The sequence below is a fragment of the Canis lupus genome, chromosome 7 (genome assembly GCF_003254725.2).
Source record: "Canis lupus dingo isolate Sandy chromosome 7, ASM325472v2, whole genome shotgun sequence".
NCBI lineage: Eukaryota > Metazoa > Chordata > Mammalia > Carnivora > Canidae > Canis > Canis lupus.
In genome coordinates, this window is record NC_064249.1 from 8,768,980 (window position 1) to 8,785,040 (window position 16,061).

At 44.8% G+C, this 16,061-nt stretch overlaps 1 protein-coding gene across 7 annotated transcripts in view; it reads left to right on the forward strand.

The window, feature by feature from the left end:
• Nucleotides 1-16,061, forward strand: part of HHAT (hedgehog acyltransferase) — a 340,597-nt gene that overhangs the window by 156,431 nt on the left and 168,105 nt on the right. For all 7 annotated transcript variants that reach the window (XM_025429844.3, XM_025429840.3, XM_025429839.3 and 4 more), the window contains one exon: nucleotides 15,783-15,818. In XM_025429844.3, the coding sequence (XP_025285629.3) occupies nucleotides 15,783-15,818 (36 nt within the window). The remainder of the gene's footprint in view (nucleotides 1-15,782; nucleotides 15,819-16,061) is intronic.

Consider the following 16,061-nt stretch of genomic DNA (forward strand, 5'->3'; position numbering starts at 1 on the left):
ATCTCCCAGAACCCACCTCCTCACTGTACTCCTGCCCCTTTTTCCTCCTCCCCTTAGGTGAGAGTGGAATCTTTCTAGAAGGCAAATCTCTATCCAGTCATTCCTTTGCTTAAAACTGTTTTATGGCTCCCTAGTGCCCTTCGGATAAGCTATAAACTCCTGTGATGTACAGGCATGTTCAGAGAGGCAGCATGAAGGCGGTGCTTACCACTGTGGGCTCTGAGCCACGCTTCCGAGTTTAGGATGTTGCCTCAGCCACCTAGCAGCTGAGAACCCTTAGGCAAGTTATTTATGTCTTTGGCTTCAGCTGTCTCAAGCATATAATGGAGAGGATGATGATGATAGTACAATCCTGACGGGTGGTTGTAAGCATTAAATAGGTTCTAATACTAAACATTCACTATTATTTATTTTCTGCTTTCTGTTTGCCTCTGCCCCTATACCTTTGCCCTATGTCATACAAAGTATTTGCAGATATCTTCCCTGCCATTCTCCTAATGGGACATATCATCTCTTTTTGTCTCTATTTCTTATAAACTGCTTCCTCTGGCTGCAGTGTTTTCTCTCTCTCTTTCATATGTATCTGTATGCCCTGCATTCACCTACTACATCCTCTGGTTAACTCTTCCTCAACCTTCAAAGCTCAGATCAGAGCTCCTTTACTCTGAGCAGCCTACCCAGATGTCATTCTGTATTATACATGTTTCCAGAGCTCCCATTCTGCCTTCTATCCTGTCATTTATCATACAGTACAGTAGATCTTTCCCTACTTTACTTACTCCTGTGAAAGAGGGTTATCGGTCATTTCTATGCATTCATCGTCTACATATTGTGTGCTCATGGATGGTTGGCTGGACAAAGGTCCTGAGGCAGTGTGATTTAGTGACAGGGAACCTCTCAAGACAGTCCATTTGGCCATAATCACAATTGCAATAAATCTTCCTGAACATCCAATCACTCCATCGTGTTTTCTGATCCATTACTCGCCCATATTAATTTTATCTGGTTCCCTGTGCCATCCCCTCCTCATCCTGATTGGTACCCTCTAGGCTTACTCCTCTCTGCCAATCTCTCTTTAAAGTAGACACTTGAAATTGACCCTCCCGGTATGGTCTAGTGAGCACAAAGATAGGTTATTAATTCTTTTGTTCCTCTGCTAAAGCAGACAGATGCTAGGTTTGGTTGGTTGGTTTGTTTGTTTTGTCTCACAATTCTGTTGATTCATGAGCTCACTGTCTAGGATGACTGCAGTGTTTTTGGCCTGAGCAGCTGGAAGCATGGAGTTGCCATCAACTGACAGGGATGGCTATGGGAGGAGCAGATGCAAGGGGACCATCAGGAGTTTAATTTTGGATGTGCTAATTTTGAAATTTCTTTTAGACATCCAAGGGGAGATTTTTAAAAAGGCAAGGAGATATATGGATCTGGAGTGCAGGAGAGAGGTCTGAATTGGAAATGCCAATTTGGGAGTTTTAAGCCTATAGATAGCATTTAAAACTCTGAGACTAGGTGGTGAGATGACCACAGGAATAATTGTATAGAGAAGAGGATCCAGGACTAAGGAGCCCTGTGACAGTTTGGAATCAGCAAAGTCATCTGAGAAGGAGGGGCGCCTGGGTGGCTCAGTTGGTTAAATGTCTGCCTTGGGCTTAGGTCATGATCCTGTGGTCCTGTGATGGACCCCTCCCCACATCAGGCTCCCTACTCAGCAGAGAGCCTGCTTTTCCCCCTCCCTTTGCGCTACCCCCTATTTGTGTGTGCACGCTCTCTCTCTATCTCTGTCAAGTAAATAAATAAAATCTTAAAAAAAAAAAGATGTTCCCAAATCCTTAAAAAAAAAAAGCCATCTGAGAAGGAGCAGCCAGCACAGTATGAAGGAAACCAGGAGTGACATCCTGGATGACTGCATGCAGGTCTAGGAGGATATTTACATAATTGATTACAAACTTAAAATGTCATCTATTATACATATTTATATTAAGATAAATATATAGTAAATATTTAATATACACCTATCTTCATATAGTTATACAGTGAAAAATGTATATAATGAATAGCATCTGAAGATATACCAGGAGTTTGGAGGCCTAAGTGCTGGACTCAGTTCTGTTGTTCTTACTTTTTGGGCTTTAGGAAAGTTAAATAGCCTCTTTTGAGCATATTTTACTCATCTGGAAAATGGAGATTTTAATCCTTGCCTCACTCTGAGTTATTGTGAGAATCAGCTGAAATAATAGATATAGATGGTCTGTTAGTATGCACTCTATCTGTATATATGCATATTTACTAGTGTGTATATGTCTACATACGTGTATATATGTATACCTGAGACTCAAGATAATTGATATTTTTTAAAGATTTATTTATTTATTCATAAGAGACACAGAGAGAGAGGCAGAGACATAGCCAGAGGGAGAAGCAGGCTCTTCATAGGAGCCCGATGCGGGACTCGATCCCGGAGTCATGACCTGAGCCGAAGGCAGCCGCCCAACTGCTGAGCCACGCAGGCGTCCCAGTAATTGGTATACTGTTAATGTCTCGTGAATCACATAGGTTATGACCTGTTGGTTATACTCATTTTAGGGGGTTGCAAACAGCTTTCTGAAAAATGGAGAATAGAAAATATCACTATTGACGGGATGAGCACTGGGTGTTATTCTGTATGTTGACAAATTGAACACCAATAAAAAATAAATTTATTAAAAAAAGAGAAAATATCACTATAAATTGCTTAGAGTAAAAGTAAGTACGGCTTCTTGAAACTTTTTATTTCAGTGCCAAACCTGTAGTAGTTCTCTATTTCTGTGTAACAACTACCCCCAGACTTGGCAGTTTAGGACAACAAGCCTCCATTATTTCTGGGGGTCGGGGACTGCCTAGGCTGCTTGGTTTGGCTCAGGTTGAAGACAAGCTGTTCGCCAGGGCTGCAGTCACTGGGTCCTTCCAAGTCACTCCGTGGCTGTTGGCAGGGGGCTCAGCTCCTGGCCACCTGGGTCTTTCTTAGGGCTACTCATAACATCGTAGCTGGCTTTCCCCAGAGCACATGAGCAGAGCAAGAGAACAAGACAGCATCCCCAAGACTGAAGCCACGGTCCCTTTCAGGGCCTGCTGTCCATGCTGACATGTCATCACTTCAGCCACGACTTCACACAGACCAGTCACAGACCAGTGGGAACGACCCATGGGTGTGGATGTCAGAGGTGGGGCCTCTATATTTGCGAAAGCTGGGTTGAGAAATGACATACATGTGTTAATGTGGGTCGCACAGAAAACATGTGAGAAACACGGCTCTAATACTGTACACCACGGGGCCGAGGTGTCCTTTAGCTGGCAGAAGCCGGTTTCAGAAGCCCTGCCATTGATACTCTTCTTCTCCGTGGCTACTTACCATTGACTTCCAGATCATGAATATTAACACCAGTGAGGCCTACAGTGAAACAATCCAACTGAAGTCTGAAGGAGCTGTATGGGACTGCTTGTCCCCAAATAAAATGATCCTGCACTAGTGTCCTTTCATAGTTCCCCTGTCTGATTTCTGTAGTTTTGTACCTTTTACCTGTCTGACAAGTACATCTTCTGTCTGTGAGCTCCCACTTCAAATCTGTGGCTGTATGTTTTGCACAACTGGATGGCTTGACTCAAGTTTCTCATGGATACAGGCTCGTGATAGAAGTTATACTTTCTGCCTCCCCCCTCCCCCACCTGCTTATTGGCATCTGAGCGTGGTCTAGGTAATGAGCTTATAGAAAACTCTACCTATAGGTAAATGCAATATACTGAAACTTCTGTGAAGAGGGGTTATTCCGTGTATAAAGGTGTGCTCTGCTTAAAGGAATCTTAAGGGCACAGCTCCTTAAGATTAATTAATTAATTAATCTTAGAATAATTACCAACATGACTTTTCATATAATTTGATATACCCTGCTATGAAAAAGAAATCTGTTTTAGCTCTCCTAGCTGGTATTTTTGGTTTTGGTTTTAGTTTTTTACATGCATGAGTGACTGAAAAAGAACAAACCATCTTTGAGGTACTAATAGGCTCTAAGCTGGCTAGAAGTTTCTAGTTAAACAGTTAAGAGACCAGTAGAAAGCACAACACTTAGTAGAAACATATGGCCACCGGCTCTTCACTTAAAACTGTGGGAGTTTCAAAATGGAGTAGTTTCTTGGGATGAAGTGAGTGCTACCAAATAATTGGCAGCCTTCTGGTGTGGTGTTTACTGTTCGTGCTTGGGGATGCTTGTGCTTATCAGCCCAGGGGACTTCGGTCTGTTTGGACTAGTTAAAATCTTGTGACTGAGGGATTTTCCTCATCTGCTAGTCATGGAAGACTGGAGGATTGTCACTCTCAGCAGGCTCCCAGGGATAGAGGCCTTTATGTTCTTGAAGAGGTGCTCCCCCAGCATGCTGGCCTTACTGAAGTTTGTAGGTATGTGTCAGTTGTCTTCCTAAGCCGTATGCTCTTGCAAACAGAGACTGTTTGCAGCACCTGGACTGTGTGGCCCGAGGTAGGGGCTTGATGAGCATTTGTTGGGGAGAGGAGGGAATTAAATTCTTTATTCTCTTGAAAGGATTTATGTTCAGAAGAACAAGGTTTGTGGTATAGGATGCGTAGGATTCTACTTTTCCTTGGTGTTTCTAATAAAAGTAGTATATTTTAATTTTCCTTGAAATTTGTGAACCTGAAATTGTTGGAGACCATTTACACTGTAATTCCTATTTTTTTGAAGTAAGATCTCTTTTGCCTTTGAAGCCCATCTCATTTTTGGTAACATCCAAAGGGAGAGGGGTTTAATTTTCTTAACCACAGATGCTGACCACCGACAGACAGTGTGAGTGAGCAAGTTGACGACTGCGAGCTAGAGAACTTTGAAGATCCTTTTAGGTTCCAACCCACATGTCCCTGAAGGCCAGATTCCCAGTAGACCAAGCAGCAGCACCAATCAGCTGCATGAAAGGACTTCCTCTCTGTCTAGAATGCTGTCTGAACAAGGAACCTCTGGTGAAGTTGCTGTAGGCATGGCTTCCTGACCTGGCTCTCGTATTATAACTATGAAAAACAAAAGCAAATGTTTACATGGTGGTTTGTGAAAAGCCAAGAGCTTTTGTGTGTGTAAGCTCTCTGCCTTGCTGTCTCTTGATTTTTCTTTGCTGGCTCGGCTGTGCTGGTCATCCTCATGCAGTATGTCCTGTTCAGTCCTGGTGAGAGCATTTGTGTCAAGCTGCTTCAGGCATCAAGCCTTGTACCATGACACAATCCTGCATAACTCCCTCCTCGTCCATGTCCCTGTGGTCTCTGCTCCTGCATCTGCTGGATTGTGATATGGATTATTTCCCCTTCAACAGATTGTTGCTGTATGACCCCCTTTATTTTGTTCTTCTGAATTTCAATAAAGAGAACTTGATAGAAATTTATAGAAGGAAAAAAACTCATATTCACTTTGATTAGAAGGAGTCACCTAGGTGAAACAGATACCCAAGGAGAGACTAAGAAGTTTTGCTAGTAATTGGGGGTATAGGAGGGGCTGCAAAGATTTGGGGATGTGGTTGTTTTAAACTCTGGAATCTGATTATATCCTAGACAGTCAAGTAGGGGGTGAATACCAAAAGGGCATTCTTGTCAGTGCTTCTGTATATAACCAGTATGAAAATAAAACTGGGGAGGAAAAGGATATAATTTTATGGGAATGATACTAATATTGGGTTTATTTTAAAATTTGTTATTAAGTATCACTTTTAGATATAATGACCATTATTTCTGAATTCTAGTTATAGTAAAGAATCTTTTGTTTTCTTGTAAAACAGAGGAAAAACCCGTGTACCTCACCCCAGTTAAACACACTTGAATTTCATATCAATCTTTTCAAACTGGTTGGCCTTGAACTACTGACAGTGGAAGAACTAAATTCTCTACTATTCCAAGGGGCAAAACTAGATCATTGACATGATCATGTGACTGCCATTTTTTTCAAGTCACAGTGGTCAGCTCCATCAAACATGTGTCATGTGGGATCCCTCATTGTAATGTATCTACGAGAGAAAAGTTGTGCCTTCTAATGAGATTTTAATAACATGACTGACTAGAGACATGTATGTACAGAGAAGACACTATCAACTTTTAAGATTGTGTTAACGTTCACTTTGCATTAAAATTTTGTGACCTGGTGGCATTTTTTGAATGAGCATTGGCTTATTTCTCAGTTCCCAGTCTCCAACCTTTTGAAGACTGACTGACTTTATCGTGGTTCCTGAAGCACTGGGTGTCTTGGGCCCAGTTTACTTTATAAATAGAAGCTGAAGCCCATGTCTCTACATAATCTTTCCTGAAGGGGGAATAAAAGGCAAAAGTCAAATATTACTCTCCATTTGGAGATAATTCAGTAGTTGGGTTGTCAAAGGCAGCTTGGGAGGCAGGATCAGCAGGGCCGTATCAGTAGTGCAATCTAGGCATATGGATTTCTCTCCTTTTGTCTTGCTGCTTCTGGTTGCCTTATAGGCATAAATGCTGCCTGGAAGAAAGAAGAGCACATCCGTCACCATCTCCCATGGCTCTAGACCAGCTCCCCTTCATCTCAGTAACAATTTAGATTCCAACCCAAGTGATGTTCTATGGGAGTCACTGACAGTTGACTTCCAGGGGGAGGAGTCTAAGCACTATGCATTTTTCTCTCATGATAGCTTTGCCTCATATTCTGTTAAAATTCTTGCTTTCACTACATGTGCTGGCACCTGTACCCATCACCTGTCAGAGAGGAAAATTTCCCCCCAGGTAAACAAGAAGCAACCTCATTTGTCTCATCCTTTTGCAACTACTACCCTTCCCCCTCTTTAGAACCAAACTCATCATAAGAGTTATTTATGTCCCACTGTCTCTGCTTCCTGTCCTTTTTATTCACTCTGCTCCCAGCTCTGGTCTGGCTTCCATTTCCACCATTCAATGCTACCGTACTTGTCAAAGCTGCTAGCGATCTCCATGTTGACAGACGTGTCCAGGGGATGTTCTTACATGAAGAGATGAAAAACAAGATGAACTTTTACCTTACAGTGTGCACAAAAATTAACTTAAAATACAGACTTAGGGCAGCCCGGGTTGCTCAGTGGTTTAGCGCCTGCCTTCGGCCCAGGACATGATCCCGGTTTTAGGTACATCGGGCTCCCCGCATGGGGCCTGCTTCTCCCTCTGCCTGTGTCTCTGCCTCTCTCTCCCTCTCTCTCTCTCTCTGTCTGTCTCTCATGAATAAATAAATAAATAATCTTTAAAAAAATTAAAAAAAAAGACTTAAATGTAAACTAAGCTTAAAACTTTTAGTAGGAAACATAGGAGAAAAATCTTTAAGACCATGGGTTAGGCAAAGATGTCTTATGCAATGATACCAAATACATGATCCACAATAGAAAAAAAATGAGGGCAGCCCGGGTGGCCCAGCAGTTTAGCGCTGCCTTCAGCCCAGGGCGTGATCCCGGAGACCTGGGATCGAGTCCCACGTCGGGCTCCCTGCATGGAGCCTGCTTCTCCCTCTGCCTGTCTCTCTCTCTCTCTCTCTATCTCTCTCTCTGTGTTTCTCATGAATAAATAAATAGAATCTTTAAAAAAATGATGAATGGATTTTTAAAAATTCAAAACTTCTGTGGTTTTATTTAAAAAAAAAATACAAAGACAAGCTACACACTGAGACAAAACATTTTCAAGTCACCTATCAGATAAAGGAGTTGTTTCTAGAATATACAGGAGGATAGGAATTCAGGCATCTTGCTCATTCTTGTATCCCAGGCATCTCTTGCAGTGTCCACATCTAGAAGGTGCTCAATAAATATTTGCTGGATGAATGAATGCATATGACATTAATGCAGTTTGGAGAAGAGCCTTTAGGAACTTCATAATGTCTGAGGAGGAAAGAAAATAATCTTGAACATTCGTAGAAGGTTTACAAACCACTTGTACCCAATACATTTGTTCCTTTTTGCACCGTATTATCTCTGTGCTACAGTTATAAACACTGAGACGTGGAGAGGAGATTTTTCTGCCCATGTTCTCTATAGTTAAAAGTCTGTTTCTTGATTTGTCTCTTTATCTCTCTCCTTTTTTCCCCTTCTTTGCTTATTTGTTTTGCTTCTTAAGTCCACATGTGAGTGAAATAATATGGTATTTATTTTCTCTGATCGAACTATTTTGTTTGACATAATACTCGAGCTCCAACCACATCACTGCAAATGGCAAGATTTCATTATTTTTTTAAAAGATTTTATTTATTTATCCATGAGAGACACACAGAGGCAGAGACAAAGGCAGAGGGAGTAGCAGGCTCCCTGCGGGGAGCCTGATGTGGACTCAGTCCCAGGACCCCGGGATTATGACCTGAACCAAAGGCAGACGCTCAACCATTTCGCCACCAGGTGCCTGAGATTTCATTATTTTTTTTATGGCTGAGTGATATTCCATTTGTGTGTGTGTATATACACCCCCCCACACACACACATCTTCCTGATGCATTTATCAATCGATGGACAGACACTTGGGCTGTTTCCATTATTTGGCTATTGTGGATAACTTCCAGTATCACTTTTTATTCTTGACTGTCAGCAGGCTCTGAATCTCAAATTGACATGCAAGTTAGATCCAGACAGGACCAGACAGTGGAAGAAATGTAAGAGAGTGCGGGCTCCTGCAGAGGCATCCTGCAGGCTCTGTATTTGCATGGCTTCCACAGATGGAGATGGACATGGTATAACATGGTGCCGCTTGTTACGTGATGTCATCAGGACACCTGTTGCCGATCTGGGGCATTCTCTGAAAATTCAGATGCCAGTTGAGACTGGGAGGAGGGCTGTGTTGTGACCCGTTGAATACAAGGTGGAGTCTCAGGGACTGCTTGCTGTGGCTCTGTTCTGGAGCTCTGTTTCAAATTACTTCCTTGCTTTTATCCTTTTTTTTAAATTTTTTTTATTTTATTTTATTTTATTTATTTATTTATTTATTTATTTATTTATTTATTTATTTATTTATTTATTTATTTTATGATAGGCACACAGTGAGAGAGAGAGAGAGGCAGAGACAAAGGCAGAGGGAGAAGCAGGCTCCATGCACTGGGAGCCCGACGTGAGATTCGATCCCGGGTCTCCAGGATCGTGCCCTGGGCCAAAGGCAGGCGCTAAACCGCTGCGCCACCCAGGGATCCCCCTTGCTTTTATCCTGTTTCCTAATCTGTCCAGTGAGGAGGTCAGTGCAGATAGACTTGAAGGTCTTTTCCATTCTCTGAAATTAAGTCAAGTAGCCCAGCCCGAAGGGATCAGGGCTTCTTCTTTTTTTTGTAATAAATTTATTTTTTATTGGTGTTCAATTTGCCAACATATAGAATAACACCCAGTGCTCATCCCATCAAGTGCCCCCCTCAGGGGATCAGGGCTTCTTGAGTCTGCGTATAAACTTTACTCTCCTAGCGATCGATCAGATTTGGTTTGACTTCCAAGTGTCCAAGTCAGTTTTCACACCTCGCAGGTGGGAAACTGTGAGAGCTAGGCTCCTGGGGCCCTCTAACAGGATGAACACAGCTGGGGGTGAGAAACTGAGGACTCTAGGCTGAAGACGCAGAGCGGGGACCGTCCCTGCACGTGGCACTTGATACGAACACTGCCCTGCACGCAGCGCGCCAAGTGGCCACGGCAACTGCGCCGCTAAAACGCACCTCACCAGGGAGACGGCCTGGCGGCTCCCAAGCAGCCCGCGAGCCTGGGAGGAAGGGCCTGGAAGGCGGGCAGCCTGGCAGGGCCGAGCACCTGCTCGAGCCACGTGTGAGTTCTGCTCTGAGTTGTGCCCCGGACATGCCGTGGGGGGCGCTCCTCTGCCAAGGGGGGGTGCTCTAGGGTAGACGCACGCGCAGCGCGGTGTCAGGTGCAGCGCGCCCCAAGCCAGCGCCCTGGGAGGTTGGCCCGAGCACGGCTGACGCTCGGCAGCCGGGGCTTGGCACGCCGTTAAGGTCATCCAGTCCAGCTCTGCGTGACGGGCGGTCCCTCTACCCCGTGCTCCCACCTGCCCGGCATGGGAGGCTCACGGCCGTGCCTAGGACACTGCAGCTTGTTGGAAACTTCCTGGCCACGTAGCAGGCTGCCTCCCGCGGCTGAGCCCAGGGGACATGCGGGCGACAAAAACTTGCATGTCACATCCGCACGCAGAAGACTTCCTATTGTCGATTTCTGCAAGGAACCAAGGGTAATGCGTGCAAGTCACTGTTTCTCATGTGTCTTAAGGAAATCCTGGCTTGCCGTGAGCTGGTGCCTATGAGAGATTATTGTCTTAGGAGCGGCTGAGAAATACTGTGCTACAGTTTGACAGGCATCCTATTTCAGAGGAGAAGCCCCGTTTCTATCCGTGGGTATGTATTTTACAGATCTACGCATAGCAGCTGGTGTGTTAAATAAGTGCTTGGGCGTCTTGTATCTGCAGTGCCAGGTGCCAGGGCGGACAGAGACGCTGGTGTTGCGTTACGGCACACCGGTCACACTTTGGACATTCACTGAGAATCCGCTTGGTGGCTGGCTCTGGCTCTGGCCCTCCTGGAGCCTGCAACCCACCGAGGGATAGTCGTTTGTTGTCCATCACACTGTGTTGAACCTATTGTTGACTCTGCCGCCTCTTTACTAGGCTCTGCTCTCCTTGAAGCGGGGGTTCTGTGCTGTGCATCACCGAATTCCCACTACCTGGCACATGGGAAATATTTGTTAAATGCGTCAGTGGCTGAGCATACAAAAGGAAAAAGCACCGGCTTTGGTGTTTGGTACTCTGAGCTCGATCCTGACTCAGCAGCTTACTAGCTATGTGATAGAGGATAAGGGCCTGAGGCTTTATAAAACAGGGATCTGTTCTGGCAGGTGGCAAGGGCCAAAAGAGATCATATCCAGAGAGCCTAGCCCAGTGCCTGGCATAGAGTTCTTTTTTTTTTCTTTTAAGATTTTATTTATTTATTCATGGAAGACCGAGAGAGGCAGAGACACACAGAGGGAGAAGCAGGCTCCTCACAGGGAGCCCGATGTGGGATTCAATCCCTGGACCAGGATCATGCCCTGGGCTGAAGGCAGATGCTCAACTGCTGAGCCACCCAGGTGTCCCTCTACAGTTCAAAAAAAAAAAAAGAAAAGAAAAAAAAAAAAAGCATATTCCCTTTCTCCTGTAGTCCCCTAAGGCACCTTTACATCCATACAGGAAAATTAAATGAGAAGATATTTCTAGACCATTGCTTGGCTTCTGTTTTGAAATTAAAGGCCCAGCCCTGTGTAAGTGGGGCACCCCTGAATCCTTTGGAAGGAGCCCAAATCAGCTTTACCATGGGAAAGAGGAAACCCAGTATTTCAAGTGTGGAAGGTTGAAAAAGTTCTGGAGATGGACAGTGGTGATGGCTGCATGGCGGTGTGAGTGGGTGCTCTTGATGCCACTGAACTATACGTGTGACAAATGGTTCAAGGGGCAGCCCGGGTGGCCCAGCGGTTTAGCGACACCTTCAGCCCGGTGTGATCCTGGGGACCCAGGATCGAGTCCCATGTCGGGCTCCCTGCATGGGGCCTGCTTTTCCCCCTGCCTGTGTCTCTGTCTCTCATGAATAAACAAATAAAATCTTTTAAAAAAAGAAATGGTTCAAGTGGAAGTTTTGTGGTTATGTGTATTTTACCACAATAAATTCATTAAAAAGATTCAAACCGTTGCCCTGACTTACAGCTCTCCCAGCAGGTGAGCCATTCTCCGAGTTAAGCCAGTCACAGAACATCGTCGTTCCCTCAGTCTGGATGTGGGCCACCAAGCATTACTGTGGAGCCTCCAGAAAGCAGCCGAGGCCTGGCTGAGCCTCAGGGTTGCCTGGTGTGAAGCTGCGTGATGTGAGGCACTCGGCTCTCTTGCAGATTATTTTTCCTCTCCCCCATCCTGCAGGAGTCTGGGAGCACGTCTTTGTACTCGATCACAGAATCATACCTGAATCCATGCCTGTCTCTCTCTCTCATTTCCAGTGTTTCTGTCCTGGGGTGAGTCCTGGTCACCTCTCACCTGGACTGCAGTGGCTCCCTGCCCTGCTTCTGTCTCATCCTTTCCCTTCAGGACACTCAGAGTATTCCTTCTGAGACATAAATCAAAGCATATCACACCCTCTCCCCCTAAATGAATGAAATTTAAGCAAATGAAAAGAAATACCATTCCCCTGTTAAAGACCCTTTAGTGCTTCCCATCGATGTTAGAATGAAGCCCAAACTCCTTATGTACAGCCTTTTCAGATCTGGTCCCTGTCCCCTCTCCTACCTCGGCTTGTCCCAGTCCTCTGGGCCTTCCTCCTTTCCTCCAGCATGACACCTTCCTTCCCACCTTGGGGCTTTACCCAGATGTCCTGCTGCCTGGAACACTCTCCCTCTGGTCTTTGCATAGCTCGTCCTTTCTGACCATGCAGATCTGCACCCAAGTGTCACCTCATCAGAGAGGACTTCCCTGAGCGGCTGTGTGGCCCCCTCTGTCCTGTCCTGTCACCTTGTGTGCATTCTCTGCTCTCTGATGTTACCTTCTTTATGTAAGTGCTTATTTGTTGTTCACCTCTCCCACCTAGACTGGGAGTGCCATGAGAAGTAGGTCTCTTGTTATGTTACTCCCCCCACCTCCCTTTTCAGGGCTAGATCAGTGCTTGGCACTTAGGAGGCTCTGACAAAATATCTATTAAATAAATGAGTTATACACACAGATGCATTGACACACAAAGGAGTAAGACGTGAATACCTGTGAGGAAGTTCCGTTTTCTTCCCCTTACATTTTTCCTGGTACATTTTCTGATGCTGATCCCTATCCTTGACCTTCTCCAATCCACCTGTTTCCAAGTGACTGTTAGCTTCTTATAGTATTCTCATCGAAAGCTTGCCTAATGGGGGATGCTTAAAGACCCTCACTTGTCCCAGCCCCAGATTCCATCCATGACCAGTCATGTTTGCACAAGAAGAAATGATCACCGTGTGTCACCATCCCTTACTTCTGTATATTTAGACCCTAAACTTTAGGGGACACTGTGGTGACAGGTGAAGCTGGGCATGCATTAGTGTGTACTGGTCCTTCCTGAGGTGCCAGTCGGGGCCAGGGCAGGCAGGATGATGATCCTGCTCTCCTGTGTTCCCTGCCAGCTCTCACCTGTAGCTTCAAGACTCTCTATGAGGCCTCCGTGGTATAATCGATCTTCCTGCTCTCCTGCCTGTTGTGTGAGCTCTGTCCCTCAGCTTTCCAGCTGTACTACCCTTTACCCCACTGCACAAGTCCTGCCTGTGTCCTGGATTAAGTGACCTCTCTTTGTGGGCTGCATAGTGAGACCTATTATTTCTTTTATATGTGGCTTCTTTCTCCTACTGAGTTATTGGAGATTGGGCTTCCATTAAAACAACTCTTAAAAATTGGAGGGAAGGAGATGACTATTTATTGAGTACTCACAGGTTTACCAAGCACTGTGCTAAGCCCTGTATTTATGTTATATCACCTAATTCTCATAACCTTCTGTGAATAAGGGATTTCCATTTTCCCACTGAGAGGCTGAAGCCCAGTTACATAACTTTCCAGAGTCTGAGCTGATTCTAAGGCCCAAGGAGCTAGATGGCACCTGCGGGGCAGGTATGCTCAAGGATGCAGAGCAGGTGGGCTTGCCTGGGGCAGGGCAGCCACATTGGAAGAAGCAGAAATCAAGGCAGGTGGAAAGGGACCAGTTCTTAAAATGTACAGTCATTTTCAATTAGTAATAATGAGAGTCAGTGAGAGCCTGTGCTTTTAGTGGGAAGAACAAGCAATTCATGGCTTTTAGGGCCCAGTTTGACTCCCAGATTTGTCCTCTACTAGCTGTGAGCTCTGCAAGTTACTTAGCCTCTGAGCTTTAGTTCCTGCACTGATGAATGGAGGTGCCAATACCAGCCTCACTGGCAGTGGCTTCTGTATGTATGCACCGAACATAGGCATTGCCACCTCCTAGATATTAAATAATCATTTCTACGAATATTGTTAGGTTTTCCATTACTCCCTTGGGGTCTTCTTCTCCCTCCCCCCGCCCCCTCCAGGTTCTCTGTGATTCTTTCTGTGTCTATTTTATGCTATGATTCCTGCAACAGAATCTGATGCTTTCTGCCGCTGATATACTTGAAATGGCTAAATAGGTTTTGGATGAGTGAAGGAAGCTGAAATCTTTGTTCTAATCTATACGTGTATCTCCCATGCTACAGGTCCTGGTGAGCTTGCAATTGCTATCTGTCATGTGCATATATACTTATGTAGCTGAGGAACATAGTCTTGGTTTTGGTTGAGAGGAGGGCTCGTTTCTGTTTTTGATTTTTTTTTTAAATCTGTGTAAAATATGATTGGAGGAAGAACTTAACATCTCCTCAGGTCAATGTATTATCAATTGAAACAAATCAGCTAACCCTGCAGGTACATCTCCCTTTAGAGCTCTTTTCAGCAGACTAATGAGTAAGTGGAACTTATTTATCTTGAATTCCATCTTCCTGAATCATGTAATGACTTCAGGTAAGTGATGTAGTGAATGAGGTATTTTATATTTTGGCTTTGCTTCTCTGTTCTCTTCTACCCCATGTCCATGACTGGTAAACAGATGTTTGAGTACATAAAGGAAGCCTGCTGTTTAAAGGTATCCAAAGGAATCTTATCTTAATGTCAGTAATCATCTGTTTTATGTCAGGTAAGGTGAGGTGCCAGGCATGCTGGGATGTTCCAGGGATGGAGCTGGGAGCTAGGGACAGTCAGAGCCTCAGCGGTTGGACCTTGCTCTAGGCGAATTTATGTGTCTGTTGCTCATTGTTTGTAGGGACAGAATGAACTCAGGCTTTATTCAGGCAGATGGCTAACCTGGGAGGCCAGTCTGTTGGGCGGGACACAGTGACCACCGTCTAGGAGATGTGGCCATGCATGGTTGACAGCATCATGGTTCCAGCCACCCAGTCTTTTTACTCACAGACCCAAAGGTGAGAAAAGGACACTGGCTAAGTGGGTCAGAGGTTTAGGGGGAACAAATGTGCTAATTAGAGAAAGCAAGGCCGTGTGCCATTCATATGGATTAACCCAGTTTAGTGGTGTCAGGGGGAAGATGTCTCTGAAAGGGTCCACGACTGCCCACGACTTACTGGATGCCCAGTGTGAGGCCCAAGCACAATGGCAGGCTCAGCAGCATGTGCATGGAGCTACTTTCCTGCCTTCCCTTCCAAGGCAGACCCAGCCATGGACAAGGTTGCTCCCTGGTACAAAGTTCCAGGGACCACGGCTGGGAGGAACATGGAAGGACAGTGCTGACCCTTTCCCACTTCTGTTTTTACCTTTGGCCAGCATAGTTTTGTACTTGTAAAACATTTATTTTTGAGCAAGCGAACATCTGAGACAGGACTCACCTGTTGGCAAAATGGTGAAATCTATGCTTATGGCCTTTTTTCCCCCCTTTTTTTCCTAGAGAGAGCTCATAGACTTGCTGAGACACTTTTGCTGTCATAGAGCAGTGGTTCTGCATCAGAATCGCCTGGAGGACTTGTCAGATCTAATGGCTGGGCCTTCAGAATTTCTGACTTAGTATGTCTGAGGTAGGGCCTGAGAATTTGCATTTCTGGCAAGTTCCCAGGTAATGCTGCTGTGGCTGCTCCAGGGGTCATACCTTGAGAACTGCTCTTATAAAGTGATTGATTTATTCACCAGGCTCTGAGTGTAAATTACATATATTTGGTCAAGTCCACCACTGCTGTACATTTCTTTTACTGACATACTTGTCTATGTCTTCTTTGAACAGGTATTTTGATGTTGGACTGCATGATTTCTTAATCAGGTAAGCCCATAATTTTTATTCTATATTATTGAAGAATATGTCTGTTATGGAAGACTGGGATGAAACTAAATTCATTTTTAAATATCTTGATAAATAATGGCAGTTGTATACTTATCAAAAACCCACTGCTAACACTACGATTTTTTGGGCCTTCAAGAATTGCACGTGAAATGACCCTTTTTAAACAATCAGAGGAATTTCTGTTTAAAGGCGATTATATCTGAAATGGTAGTTTCTCAAAAG